This window comes from Pyxicephalus adspersus, chromosome 2 (assembly GCF_032062135.1).
Source record: "Pyxicephalus adspersus chromosome 2, UCB_Pads_2.0, whole genome shotgun sequence".
Taxonomy (NCBI): domain Eukaryota; kingdom Metazoa; phylum Chordata; class Amphibia; order Anura; family Pyxicephalidae; genus Pyxicephalus; species Pyxicephalus adspersus.
Genome location: NC_092859.1, coordinates 41,930,521 through 41,946,657, shown reverse-complemented (window position 1 = coordinate 41,946,657; position 16,137 = coordinate 41,930,521). Strand labels below are relative to the sequence as shown.

Genomic DNA, 16,137 nt, shown 5'->3' with positions numbered 1-16,137 from the left:
GGAACATGAGTGATCATGAGTGACTTTCAACAATAAATGTGTACTGTAGTCTTCTTCATGGAAAAATAAGACATCCCCTGAAAATAAGACCTGGGGCATATTTTGGCATTTCAAAAAATATAAGACAGTGCCTTATAATCGGGGAAACAGGGTAGCTAATCGCATCTATATACGTAATTAACCTAGGCTCCTGATGTCCTAGGCAGAATCGGACTTCAGATTTGGATTTAGCGCACTTGATTTAGTATAGGACACATGGTTCAGCCCGAGTAGCAGACAATATGTATTTTTTTGTGATGCAGTGTAATTGTTAGTGTAACACCTGAACTATATACTCATTCTGGGTCAGTAATTTACTAGGTATTAAAGGGAAATAATCACAACATAAACCAGGCAAGTAAAATTTTTTAGAACCAGGTGAGAAATTGCAGTTTACATAATCTCCCAGTGGAAGGTCTGCAAACAATGAAAACGTTGCATTGTGCAGTATATATTGCAACATGGGTATGTACAAAGTGCATATAAAGGTAAACTTTAGTTTTTCAAGTTTAGAATAGAGTAGCAAAGGGCAAGAAACCCTATCAGATTTTGTTGTGTTCCCTCTAGGAGGATTTACGCTAATTCTTATAGTGAATGCAATATTAACTTTTAAGCTATCATCAGAATATATTGGAAGAAAACCTTCTGGTGAAAACTGTCTAGAAGGGAACTTATCTTTGGAATCAATGTGTCATTAATCTAAAACAAGTAGCTAGCTAACCCTAAGAAAACAGGTACATAGATGATCACTATGCTTGCTGCTCCTTTACTATCCAGTCATGGATCTGGGGTAGGCCCCTTACAAGATCTAATAGGAGGAGTAGAGAAAAAGGAGGTCAGGCTGTTTGGATCTTACAAAGAAGATTTCTCTTTTTTATATACTTAAGACAGTTTTAATGCATAAATATTAATATATATATATATACAATAAATCTAGCTGTTTTCTACGCTTCCTCTTTAACTCTGCTGGCTTTTCTAGACACAAGTAGTCTACCATCTACTACACATTGGGCTCATTTCATTTAGTCCCCTAGCAAAAACATGAACACACAGTAAAAAACAAAATAATTGTAATATGTTTTTTCCTGCCAACTCTGAGTATAACTGATTATATATATATATTACATTACAAAGGACAGAAAAATGTTGACTGTAGTAATAAGGTGATATAGGTGAAAAAAGCGCTTGCAAGAGATCTGGCTTCAAATACACCAAATAGGGGCCTTTTTTTGCTGGCTAATGGCTGCGCCTTCTCCTTTTCAACATCTGAGCATTTCAAACAGAGAATCTCCAGTGCTGCCACCTCCTCATTAAACATTCATCTGCTGAAGCTTTTTCAGCGCATAAAAATTTCATCAAGTTTCGCCTGACCTTTAGAAAACAGTCAGGGAAAAAAGAAAGGTCGTTTCTCACATAGCAACTTGCCTAATGAGCGACATGTATTTATTTATTTATTTTTTTTGAAGGGGAGAGCTTGGTTTATTGTGGACTTTAGTACTGTACATTAGGCTGGGGGTATTTCCCTGCTGTTCTTTTGAGGTGTGCCAGCTGATTAGCTCTTAAATAGGAAACAATATTGCATTTCACCATACAATGTATTATTAAACAAAGGGGGGCCCATGTTTTAGGAGAACTTGAGAAAAACAAATCCAGTACTAAATGTGCCATATGTGTATCATATTACCTGTGGTATATTTGCAAGAATAAAAAAGTATGCAAATAAGTCTCCTATTGCAGAAAATAACTGCCCACCCACTGAGTGTTTTCAGTGAACCTGTCATGAGAGAGGTATTAGGACTGCCATTGCTGACCTCTTTTAAAAATACCAAATGCCTTGTTGTTTAATCCTTCCTCTGAGTCTATGACCCCAAAAGAATAACACAAACCAGAAAAGCTAGCATTAACATAATATATCCAGAATTGTTCCAGGCGAGTGACCCAAAATACTAAATAAGCATGAAATTCAACCTAACAGCTATTTTAGATGAGAGGACACTGTTTGCAGTCTCCATTTCTCTCCCACGTTTCCTTTAAAGTGAATTTTTTGTATTGCCCATTTAATGTAATGTGACAGTCCCTTACTAACCCACCCCAACCCATTGCTATACTCTCTTGCCACATGGTTGCCCCGTTGCAGCCATCATAAAATGAACAGAGCTTTAGAAATGGGGGTAGAATACAGCCTTTTCCTAGGTTGCAGTGCTCAAGACTGCATGGCCACTCACAAGACTTGAACACTTTAAAAGATGATAACTTACAAAGATGCTGATTCAAGAGTGGCAGGAGGCCTTTGAACCAGAACACTTACTTGTAAACACATCAGTACCTGGTTGATGGCATTGATCAGCATGAGAATTGTAGCTTGAAAACAAATATATCATAGACTATAATATACCATTTATTAGATAACTAGATGTCAGCGAAATGTTAAAAATAAAAGCTGCAAAGGAAAAACAATTACAGGACAAGAAATCAACAAAGTATTCTGTTGTTCCTTCAAAGTTTACTGACTGACCTCACCACAGATAAAAATTGGAATAAAAGAATAATACCAAAATTGTCCTATCAGGAAGAAAGCCCAGTTTGTGTATTGTGAGATCTCAGGCTTGGAGAGACAGAGCCTTTAGGGGGCGCTATGGCTTGCACATAAGTGGTGTGAGCCTTGAGAAGGGGCAAGGTGCAGAATCTAAGCAGCAGCCTTGCCTTCTCCAGAGCCTGGTGATGATGTTGTGCTGCAGGCTGTTAGCAGGTTAGGACAATGCACAGTACCAAATCAGCAAGCAGGAGATAAGTCAAAAAGGCCGGGAGCACAGGAGCTGGACTGGGAAAGCAATCAATTAGCAGACAGGTGTATTGCAAATGCTCAGCAGAGCTAGGGGGCTGTAGTACAGACACGTTGCACAAGTGCTCTATCTGAGTCAATTAAATAACCAAGGGCTGTTAAGAGGCTCTCCCCTGATTGGTTGGCAAGAGGCAAAGAAACAAGTAAACAAAAGTCCCTTTGCATAAACAAAAGACAATAGCTTACTCTTAGGCATTTTCCTCTTGACCTCCTTCCCCTGGAAGTTTTGAGAGTTTGATGCTGCAACTCTAAACAAAGCACCTGTGCATCCTGTGTAAGGGTTAAGACATGGACTGGGTGGCCATGGATCCCTCCCAGCTCTTCCTTTGCCAGCTCCAGGACCCCTAAAACCAGCTTTACCTAAAAGCTAACTGTCTGGAAGACTTCCACACAGTTCCTTGAAACATTTAACACAAAAATTGACCCAGCTTGAATGCTATACACCTCTTAATGGACCTTTCAAGCCAAGTAATGGAACTCCCTGTCACACAAGAACCCCCCCCCCCCCCCCCACCCCCCCCCCCCCCCCCCCCACACACACACCCCATCGAACCTGTGAGGGACAGAAACTATCTGCCACCAAACCAAAGTATGTGCTGGAGAGAGCATCTGCATTATCCTGCAACTTTCCCACTCTATGTTCCACTGTAAAGTTGAAATCCTGCAGGGACAGAAACTAGCGGGTGACTCCAGCATTTGTGTCCTTTGCCTTAGTTATCCAAATGAAGTGTGAATGGTCCTTAATGAGTGTAAACAGACTACCACACAGTTCCCTGGAGCCCTTAACAGACAAAGGGACTTGGGCTGGGTGCTATTTACACCCCATTAAAGTCCTTCCCAGCCAAGCAATGGGACACCCTGTCACAGTAAATAATGGCCAAAAGTGGTTTCCCAACTAAATATGTCAACAGTCACAAAAAAACATGATCTGAAGTTCCACTTTAAAGCCATTTTTTGTTTTGTTTTGGAATTGAGAAAGACTAAGACCTTTTTTAATACCAGTTTTTGTTGATGTCCATGACTTCAATAGAATGGTTTCTATTGAGTTGTTACAAGAATATGAAAAGAAAATCTCCCCCATTGGAGAAATAAACATGACAAAAAGAATGCAATTCCTATCTACAAAGTAATTCTAGCTAAACTTTAGGTTTGCATGACCAGGCAGGTCATTATTGTAGACATGGACAGGCAATGTCCCTTTTGCAAGATAATGTCGTACCTGCCTGATTGCTCTGGGTTTCTGGCATCAAAGCTGAGCTGCACCTACACTGGCTTCTCTTGCATGTTTGATGGGATATAAGAACCGCTTTGCGGAAGGTATGCAATCCCAACAGGGCCAACCAAGATAATCCAAGATCATCCAGAAGAGGAAAATTAAATGGTGGCGCCCTGTGCTGGAACAGATAGGTGAGCTACACAAATTTAGTTCCGCTTTAGGTTTAAAAGAAAGTCTGTAAGGAATGAGCAATGCACATTAAAAAGTTAGGCTTGGTACACGGTTGCTGATTTTCACTTTTGATCATTGATAAAATGATAGTCATGTCCACTAAACCCTAAAGCCACATTTTTTATATATATATATATATATATATATATATATATATAACTTTTTCCACAAAGTAATTTAATCTGTGTTAAAATACAAATTTCCAGTTGTTCCCAGCACAGTTTGTGCCAGTAACAGATATTATGTATAGTTAGGTTCTATATTGTTCAGTAGTAGCTGTACATGCAAGAAAAAAAGCATTCTGTTGTTTATAATTAGAGTGGCTGTCAACCAGACACTTCTTGTTTTACTTGTCAAACAGAAGCTTATCTTTTATCAAAGAACAGCAGGAAGAACTGAATAGGAATGCAGATTCCAGGCTAAAGTTGCAGCATTTTAAGGTGCTTATTTTACCAGTATTCTGTTCTTAGTAATAACGGTGCTGTAAATCTCGTGGATCAGAATGGAAGTTTTGACTGTATTCTGCTTTTCTATCCATTTCTATCCTGTGCACTCAAACACCCCCAGCGTAAAAAAATCTATAGAAAAATTGCTTCTCCTGTTAAAGTCCACTCCCCACAAAATTATTTGAAGTGGCTTTTCCTTCTTTAATACCAGGTATAAAAAGTTTCCACTTATTTGCAATGACCTTGAAGTGAATGACTTTGGTCAAGATTAAAATTATACACTGTAGATATTCCTAATTACAAACCATGGACAGGTTATTATTCTCACAATGGAAAGCCAGCTAATCAGCAATTCAGTATATGACAAATACAGATTATTATGTCAATGTTATTTCATTGTGCTTATAAAGAGCAGGGCAGCTTCTACTACATTTTTTATTTCCTTTATTTATATCTGACCCTGAAGGCTAAGGTACCGTTATTTTAGGTTCTTGCTATATCACTAAATAAATGTAACCAATGCCCCTGTATGGAGTAAGCTAAACAAGTAGCATGCAGTAGTAATCAACTTTGCAACTTGTAATGATGCAATAATGAGTGAATGATTACTGCAGAATTATTTGCTATTTTATAGAATAGTTTTGTAAATAAAATTTACAGCTCCCGGGGCTGAATATCAGTGGAACATCAACGTTCATGTACTTTTACATAAAGGTACAGTCTGGATAAAGAAGCATTGGATTCTTATTTTCAGAGGCTTCATTAAGCCTTGGAGAGGTAACTTTTATGAACAAATCCATTGTTTAAAAAATATTGCCATACATTCTTTTTAAAAAGAAAATTATTTTGTAATTTTAAATCAAAATAAAAGCATTACTTTGCTCCTTCTTACAACCAATGAATGAATCTTTTTGAACCTTTTTTATTGACCTATTCTTACTGGCAAGGTGCCTATTTATTTCTTCTTCTCTCATTCAATGTTTTATCATTTGAAGCAACCATGTAGTGCAGTTTTGCCAGCATTCCCTATTTCCCCTAATAAATCTCATGCATGCCTTGGTAACCCACATCTGTGTTTTGCCATGCTTCCAAAATAAAAGTAAAACTGTTCTTGCAACAATTGACTGGGTTACTATTCTAAAATTGTATTTGAATTTATGAAACATGGTTCAAACAGAGCTCACATTAGTGATTTTGTGAAGGCCTACACTGGCCCTCCCTAAAAAAGTTTCTAAATTTCTAGTAAACTCCAAATGCCAGCTTTCATCCACCAGTTTACAGGTGGTCAGCCTCTTCCTACAAGTACATGAGGACGGTCCTGCTCTCCAGCAGGTGATTTAGCATAACTGCAGACATGCATTGCTAAAATATCTATTAAAGGTGATGCTAACCTTTAAAAAAAAACTTTTGTTTTTACAGATTTCTCATTTAATGATTGTAAACATTCAAATGTTTTGATTTTAGTTTTTTTTTATTTGCAAGCTTTCAATCAATGCTGCCAATAAACACAGCTTGGCAGACAATGAACATTTGTTCTTTGAGGGAATATTTCTGGAAGACATGGATACAATTACCCTTCTAGGAATAAAAATTTCACCTTTAGCTCCTGCACTCTAGAACAACTCAACACTTTTTAGACTCACTCAAAAGAAAAGTTATTTTCATATAAAACACATACTTATATACATATTATTATTATTATAAAACAGGATTTATATAGCACCAACATATTACGCAGCGCTGTACATTAAATAGGGATTGCAAATGACAGACAGACACAGACAGTGACACAGGAGGAGGAGAGGACCCTGCCCAGAAGAGCTTACAATCTAGGAGAACTTTGAAAATAGTTAAAAGAACAGTAAAGTGAGATGAATACCTGATCTACCCGGTAATACTTTCTGTAGTGCACCAGTTCATGTCACTTTTTTTCTAGAGATCTGAGAATCCCTTTTATGCAATGCAGGAAAAATATTCCCAAACACACCTTCCGCAGGCTTGTTTACTGTTATATACAGAAAAAAAAATGCTTCACATTAAGCAGCCCCACTTTATCCACATTGGGGTTGCCTAAATTTTGCCTATAGCTGCAGCGTTTTCTGTTTAGAAAGTGTATCTATAGCCAAACTTTTTTTAAATTTTTTATATTTTTAAAAAATATGTCTCCAGTGGAAGGACAAATAGGGTAAATATTGTTAACCCCTGGTTTTTGTCTCTGTTGTACCTATACATTATTATTAAAATGAAACAGGATTTACATAGCACCATCATATTACACAGCACTGTACATTAAATAGGGGTAGCGATTCCCCACAAATTTTTATCATCCAGGTGGGACAGCTGTAGTCGGGTGGTACATATACTGTGTAATACTGTGTAATAAATACTTTGTTCCAACTTTCTAATGCCTAGCAGATGGGGGCGGGACAGTCAGTGTCCCATCACTGCTCTGCATGTGAAGGCAGATGAGGTGGGACAGTGAACTGTCCTAATCACTGTCCAGCAAAGTGCTAGCAGATAGGAGAACTGCCATTGTCCTGCTTTTATCAATGCTGAGCAATTGTAGAATGTAAAATACCACGTGACAATGGTACTATAAGCTGAAGGCTGAAAAATAACAATGGGAGAAAGAATTAATCCATTCATTTCAATGTAGCTTCTTTTAGTGGCAGAAATACATATTTCTCTAATACACCCATCATATGCAACTGCCCTACCTACCACCTCCTCTATGGACAACTAGTGAGCTTCACCAAACTGCTAATGTCTGCTTTTAGCTCCCCCTGCTATGTACATCCATCTCTGTAATTGCATCCTTTGTGTGTTTCCTGCTGTTCCTACCATTTCTTTAAAGTGAACAGAGATGGAATAGAGATCAATTAAATAAACTGAATATAGGCTTTAATGCTCTAATTAATAGCATTATACTTAAATATAAAGTATATTGCTAGATAGTGAAATAATAGATGTAAATCAGTTCAGATTATTACTATTAATGACTTCTACTGTATAGAGTCATTGCCTTTACTTTTAATGCAGGAGAGATAAATTAATCAAGGCATGCAGGTATTGTAACATACATTAACAGCTTAAACCAGCCGCGTCATAAAACCTAAGTCATGTTAATGGTCGAGTTAGTAGAGACAGCTTTTTCAAATGCTAATTGGTAATATGTTTGCTTAATTATTAATGCCAAAATAATATGATAGTAAAACTCCACACCAGACCACTAGCCCAATGTATTTTTTTTTTTACTTTTGGACTACAGAGTTTTATCTGGGATATGTTTATTTACCAAGAGGTTGAACTTGATGGACTTATGTCCTTTTCAACCTAACTGACAATGTAACTATGTCATTTTTTATTTTACCAGTAACATATTAAAAAATCACAAGCATAACTCGGTAGAAGGAAATCTGTACCAATAATAATGTGGAGGATTTTGTTACTGATTTCCCTCTGAAAACACTGGGCTTCAATATTTTTAGAGTTATTGACTGGGAAGTAAACAAATACAGATCAAGAAAGTTCAGAAGTTTTAGAAACCCCAACCTGTTTAAACCCAACTACAAAACAAAATAAAAAAACAAAAAGACCAAAGGCCTATCACTTACTTTAATTCAGATGCCATTCAAAGGTTTCTTTTAAAAAAAAAAACACTCTTTTACAGCTTTGGTCTTTTGGTTCTTTCTTTTGTTTGTTTTGTGGTTGGGTTGAAATTATGAGTTGTATAATACAATTATGTGATTGCATTTTATAAATTGATGATGAATTGATGAAGCCAAAGGGCAAAGCTCGTCAATAATGGAGAGTAAGTTAATATTACTGTATAATGAGTACCTAAAAAGTCCCGAAATCCTAAACTTTTTGTGAACTAAATAACGTTTAAACCTATAAATATATTTTTAACATAACAGTTTACATAAGAATATTTCATATTTCCCACTGACAACCAGTTAGGCTAAGTAGTAGTCAGAATACCTTCTTACGGGTTCTAACTCACTAAAATTGAATTATCTGAGTATTCACATTACACAGATGGCTAAATCAAAACAAGGACCTGCTTCTCTCCTAGCACAGCTGGGTTACAAGCTACAAGTGACTTATGCATGTAGTGCTGTGTTTTTGTTCCACATGTCTTAGTCACAAACCCAAAATGTCACGAAGAAAGCAATGGCCAAAGAAAAGTCTGAGTTTATTTTCTCTATACTCATTCTGAGCTAATAACAAAGTAACGAAGCCTAATATTCAACACAACACACAGGCAACTGACATTCTCAGAAGTAGAACAAGTCTATATATTTCTCTTATAAAGGTCATTTTTAATATGACATACATAATATTCCATGCTTGAGCTTTCATATTGTCATTGTACTACCAAACAGGGCATGTGCAGTCCTTCTTCCACACTATTGCTACATTTAACATGAGAGTTGGCCTAGTTTACAAGGACCCTTTTGCCACAGTTAAAAAGATGAATTTAAATGCACATGTGTGAAATGTTAATTTATTTTAATGTGCCAGTAAACACAAACCTTTACTGGTGTTGTATTTCTGAGTTGCAAATAAAATGCAGTTATGTCTTTAAATGCTCATAAATGCTAAAAAAGGGGCTGACAAAAACCCCATTGACATGAATAAGGATTTTATGAGAGTTTATGGGTATATGCATTCATTTATGATTTCGTGTGTTTATGGGCATTTATTCTTGTATCACTTCTGTGGCAGATGGCTTTGTTCAAAATGTCTTTTTGAATGATTAAAAACCCATACAAACACTATATGGGCTTTTAAAGCATTAAAAAAATATCCGATTAGGCCTTGCTGTGCAAGTATAGCAGCTATTTTAGATGCTACTGTCAAAATAAAAAGAAAAAAACAGACTGACAGTTTTTACAAACAGTATTCAGGCAGGAGTAAAGAGATACAAAGTAACATTGTTATTTTTGTATCTATTGTTTCATTCATCTGAATATCAAAGAGAAAAGAGCTTTAATCTTCAAATAATGTTAGTTAAAGCAGCCTGACAACTAAAAGCCGTTCTCTCTTCCCATAAACTATTTTTTCTGTTTTTTTTTTTTCTTCATATTTCTGCTTTTTGTAGCAATAGTTTTGGAGCTATGCTATTAGCTAATATTGCTAACGTCTTTTTTTTTTTGTGGTGCACATTTGACATTTTTATGTGAAAACCTTTGCACTGTTTTATACCAGAGTCATATTTGTTAGTGATTTTTTCATTACTTAACTCATGAAATGTAAAACATGCTGAGGTCCATAGTAGCTTGTACAGGGTTGAAAACTGAACTGGTTAATCATAGATTTGTGGATTAACAACTAACATGGTATGATTTCTGTAACTGACATAAAATACCCAGTCTCTCAGTTTAAAAAATATTCAGCCACCCAAGCTGCTAACTTCACAGTACAAAGAAATAGTAACACAGAGCTGGGATCCTATGGTTGTCAGTTTGTATTAAAACTGTTCTAACACACCTTTAAAGTGCATGTCACACTAGCATACCCATCGCTGTCAGGCACTCATCAGCAAGAGCATAGATAAAAAAAGCAAATCTTTGATGCCCAAATGAACTGGCCAGGTGTCAATATGATGAAAATTATTCAATGGTAAGCACAATTTTGTATGTATTGCCAGTGAAAAACCAACTTTTAATTGACACCTTGCTGATTCGGCCACTATGGAGTGATGCTGTAAAAGTAGTAAATGTACGCTTAGTGATTTTTTCACTATTAGGATGCCACCAGCAGCTGGATCACTGGCATGACATGTACCTTGATCAGAAATACAAAACAATTCCAGATCTAAATTTAAATGTTCACCTGATTTCGATCTCGAGCACTCGTGTATCTGATCTTCTGTATGAAGTAAAATATTAACCAAGCCGAAGATATAATCATTAAAACAATGAATGAAATGGAGACGAAGACCAAAGAGCCACGACTAAAACTTCTGTTTGGACTACGTGATCCAACTGCGATGGCCATGAGGACAGAGATGTTTCTTTCCACATAATTTAGGATTTCCCGTCCTGTGGATTCTGAGATCATAATGGCCACAATGTCTCCCGTTCCTGTAAATAAAGGAAAGTAAAATGTTAAGAAATTCAGAATTTTTTGAGTTTTTTGTTTTACAGTACAATTTTATGCGATAAAGATATTCCATGTATATCAGGTCAAAAAAGCAGTGAGGGACATATTTTAAACAGAAATACAGCATTTCCTTAAATCATTAGGTACTTTTGTCATCACTTCCATCATACATTCAAAAAGCCCTGTGTGTTTGTAAGGTTTAAAATATAAGTGTAACAAATAACATCTCCTCTTTATTAGTTTAAGAGAGAAAAGTATCAGACTTCAGATGTAAATGCGGCTGTGCATTGCCCTGACAGGGTAGCAATCAGAATTCATAGAACAAAGTCAAGGTCTTCTTGGATTTAGTGGGTTGGCTATGTGGCCCAAAGGCTGAAAGTGGCATTCAACCAGCTCATCATTTAGAGATGACTGGCACCAATGCTCAGGATCACAGCACCCATACCTGCAATGGCTACTAAAATGAAAGAGCAAACAAACAGCTTTCTTCTGAGCCCACAAATGTAACCCTTTTGGGCTACAGTCAACACTACTCTAAACTTAAACTACCGCTTCCAAAAGGGCCATGTTTTTTCTTGTTTACAAAAATATAAATTGAAAAAAGATATTGAAGCTCTGAACCACGTAATCATCAGTCAAGGGATTCCATCTCGCTGTTCTGGATATATGTTCAGTTTGCATCTTGCTCTGGTTCCATTATTAAAATAAACTTGCCACTTTGATTCGGGTAAAAAAAAAAACAGATTCTCCAAATAGTCTACCACCATCTAACACCTCTGTTACCGATACTTGCCTTCCTAACAAATCCCCACCACCCCCATCAATCTGCTCTAACTAAAAGGTTCTCGCTGTTGTTCTTGAGTCAAAACTTACAAAGGAATTTGGATCTACATTTCGAGTGCCAGAGTAAGGAGACTGATGCTCAGGCACCAAGCAGTGTATGTTGAATTTGTGGAATAAATAGAAAGGGTCAGGGTTTCTTCTATAGCTGACACACTGAGGGCTTAGGCTATCAAACAGGCTTTGGCACATACAGGACAAGAGTTTATGTGAATTTGCTACTCCTCTCTGAATTATTGAAGTGACTGGTTTGTTTTAATCAATATAAAAATATGGAAGAACTAACATTTTCTCTTAGTGCTAACTCAAAACAAGGAACTCATTTGCAGTCCTCCTAGAACTTTTGAGCTTACCTTACCAATAGCCCTCTGTGACATAATCTTCTATGTGACTTGTAAAGCTGCAAAGGTTGAAATGCTTTCAATCCTATAAGCTGCCTGGTTCAGAAACTGTCTTAACCTGGATAAATCCAGCTTTTAGCCATCCTTATGACCTGTCTGATATCCTCCTTTTTGTATTTCCCATTTCTTTTTTCTCTGTGATTGACCTTTTACTATTATTATTATTATTATTATTATTATTAATATTAAACAGGATTTATATAGTGCCAACATATTACGCAGCGCTGTACATTAAATAGGGATTGCAAATGACAGACTAATACAGACAGTGATACAGGAGGAGAGGACCCTACCCCAAAGAGCTTACAATCTAGTAGACTTTAAAACTTATACCTTAGACGCTAAAAAGCTATAAATATAATAAAAACTGTAAAAAAGGATTACATAGGAAGGCTTTTTCTTACTAAAACAACCCAAACACTGCTGTCATAGTTGATAAGTGTAGTCTTAAAAAGATGAATTACATGTCCTAATTATAAACTGTGAAAGATTCAAACAGCAATAGAAGTAAACATTTTAATGAAAAGGGCTAATTATGTTATATTATGTATATTTTTTAGAACACTTTCTCCTGCAGCTTTACCCAAGGAAGTGTGAATAAAGAACAGCATGTGAAGTGTTTGATATTCAATAATATGAGGATATGTCAGATTACATGACCATTTTTGGTCAATATACTGCATTCCTTAGCTTTAAAAACACATTCCTAATGGATGTGATATAATGACGCATAATGGCTTAGCAGTATCTGCACTAAGGACTCTGTACGGTTGAAACAGGTCTGTGATATTTAATACAGGTTCAATTTAGAAAAATAGAAAATAAAGGAAATATTTAAACCTGAAAAACAGCTCATTTAATATGACATTACAAGATACAAAAACAATTTTATTTTAAGAAACCAACTGAATGTCATATGTCAGAAAAGGGCGAAAGAATTCTGTAGTTCTTCTTGTCCTAGGATAACAATGCTACTGCCCTACAAAAACAATACAGAGAATGAATGTTGCCAATGGCAGGATTAACAGGTGAAAAAAAAAGGTGAAAGGAAGACTAAAAACATATTTAGTCACCATGTCTTAGGACTGGTTAAAGTGTAACTAAACTTAACATTTTCACTTTACATAAAAGGGTAGACAACCCTTTTATGTATAGATAAAACGGTATTTAGTTAGGGACCCTATTAGGTGCAGCACCCTTTTTAAAAAAAAAAAAAGAAATAACGGTGCCATGAAGACTGAATGGGAGCACAGAGCCTCCTGGGATACCTACGTCATGCATCGCAGGAGGCTCTGGGTGCTTTTTCTGCGCATGCCCTGATCTTGGACATGCGTAGGGGCATTTCTTCTATTAAGGAAAAGAGATGCCAAAGCGCGGTGAGATCAGCTCTCTTTTTTTCCCTTTACAGCGGGCTCGCACTGTGCAGTGCGAGATTAGGTGACGTGCCAAGAAGACAAAAAGAGGATTGAAGAAAAGACCGAAGATGACAGCGCCCGGCGCTTTCTCAGTGCTGGGACGAAAAGGAATTCCAGGACGATGCAGGGATCTGCAAGATTAAAGGTGTTTTTTTTTTTTTTTTTCAGTTTAATTCCGCTTGAAGTGGACTTAAGGACAGAGAGATGGGCACACACTGTTTGGACACAAACATTAAACTTACAAATATATATATTTGCATATATATTATAATAATTTGATTTGATAATTTAACAAACATATACTATATTGGTCATACTTTTTCAATAAACAGTGATAACAAAAACACATTATGTTGACCAGGTTTTTGGAAAAAGACCTAAAAAATAATCCATCACCCAAGAACTGGTCTACTTCCAACAGCTGTTCAGGTTTCCAATCTCTATGGAAACAGTCAAAAAAGTTATTTTCAAGACCTCTGAATAGATTTGCCTGAATAAGCAAAACTCCATTTCACTGGCAATTCGCCCAATCCCCTCATCCGCTAGTATTTTTTTTATCTACTTCTATTATAAAAGAAACACAAGATTTGCCTCCAAATGATAAGTTGACACAGCCAGATATCTAGGTTGCTATAAAAAATAGTGGAAGGTCAACCCACTGCCTTAAGACCAAATGACATAGCCTTGCTCATAAATAGGTGCTTTCTTTTGTAATCTTTTTTGTTACCCTCACCTGAAACCTGTCCAGACAGGCAGGCTGGTATCAGGCCTTTTGCAATGTGGCCCTTCCTCTATGGTGACATCTGCCAATAGTGTAAATGGTATAATTTGTGAGGGGGAGGCATTGTTTTTATTATATTTACACAGTACAGTTTATTATATTTATAGATTTTCATCCCAATAAAAAGTGAACCATAAACTTAAAGGATCACTTTATTTAAAGTGGAATACAATTTGTAATCCTAATATATTGTTGTTGAACCCATAAACATTAGGCCTTGCCTAATCCTATATACCTGTTATCCCTATTTAATGTACAGGGCTGCGTAATATGTTGGTGCTATATAAATCCTGTTTATTATTATTATTATTATTAATAATAATAATAATATTAATAATTTGCCCCTTTTGCACATCATGTGTTAAAATACAGAACACAGAAAACTTTACTGTCCCTGTTGTCCTTGCACATCATGGTTCTAATAGTGTAAATATATTTTATGGAAGAAAACTTAACTTTCTTTTAAGCAGAACAGATTAGGATCAGAAGGCAAAATGTATCGGAACATTATATTGCAAGGCTTGCTGGATTTGTAATGTTACAATCATCACATAATTGTATAAAAAGCTTTTGAAGATTACATTCTGTGTTCCACTTCGGCTGTGTAAGTAAGAGTCTGGCTCCAAACATTAACTGCTCCATTAAGTACAGAGGAGTTAATTCTGAATTATCAGGAGCTATTTTTCAGACTGATGGTGGTTAAAGTAGAAAACAGATTAACCCTTAAAGGAATGCCACAGTATACTGTAAAGTAAAATATATCATTACCAGTCAAACAGGCAATTATTTGCTAATTAAAAAGTGAACATGCTTTAGCACACAGTTGTATGTATGTAGAACTTGTTCTTTTAAGACTGTAAATCATGACAATCTCTATACTGACATTTTGATCCCTGCTTCCCCATGTTTTCATTTTCATGCACCAATAAAACGGCATGGATGACTTAGCACACAGCCACCTATTCAATAGCTGGAATTAGATTACATCATCTGCTCAAGCTGCAGGCTGATGCTTTTCATAACACAGCTCCCAGATCATGGCTTAGAGCCCAAAACTGGTTTAACAAGCAGCCTAGGAATTCTTAACATAAAAAACGCTGCTATAACATACCTCCTCTCCAGAGCTGTCCCTCGCATACTCACTCATTCTGTAAGAATCGCTCTCCCTTACCTTGGATCACTCAGTGCCTAAAGAAGTGGACTTTGGCAATTTTTTTTAGACATTTATAGAGTTTGTACAAAATAACGGATAAAACAAATGTATACAAATGTATGGGCCTTTAAAGCCTAACTCTTAAAAAAGAGTTTCTTGTTGTATATGGCTTCCTGACCCAGTGAAACCTAGTTTGGTCTCAGAGTGGTCTAAAGTGATCCTAATTGGGTCCCAGACTGGGATACAAACTTGAAAAAAAATCTTTCACCCCTCTGTACAAAACAGCTAGAAGTCTACTGACTGAGGAACTGCTTTATGTTGCAGATTATCCTCAGATGCATCAACCTTACCCAACCACAAAAACATTTTCTTACAATTAACACATTGCAAATCTAAATCTATTTCCAAAACATTTGCATCTTGGTGAAGACGTTCTAACAAGACTGTAAAAAAAAAAACTAAAAGTGTCAAGTTGTGCAATTTACTAAACTATATGGTGTTCAGAGAATGATTGTTGGAAAATGTATGCAATTTAAACAAACAAGAATCACTACATGATTTATGTGCTAGACATTTCATTAATCTCCAGTTCATCCACACTGCTTCTACAGAATGTATATCTGAGATATGTATATCTCCAAGACCACAGCTCTACTAAATTATAA

General features: G+C 36.2%; 1 protein-coding gene across 4 annotated transcripts in view; it reads right to left on the bottom strand.

The window, feature by feature from the left end:
* RNF130 (ring finger protein 130) overlaps window positions 1-16,137 on the bottom strand; it is a 160,703-nt gene that overhangs the window by 66,498 nt on the left and 78,068 nt on the right. For all 4 annotated transcript variants that reach the window (XM_072400578.1, XM_072400577.1, XM_072400579.1 and 1 more), the window contains exon 3: window positions 10,613-10,863. In XM_072400578.1, coding sequence (XP_072256679.1) covers window positions 10,613-10,863 — 251 coding nt within the window. The remainder of the gene's footprint in view (window positions 1-10,612; window positions 10,864-16,137) is intronic.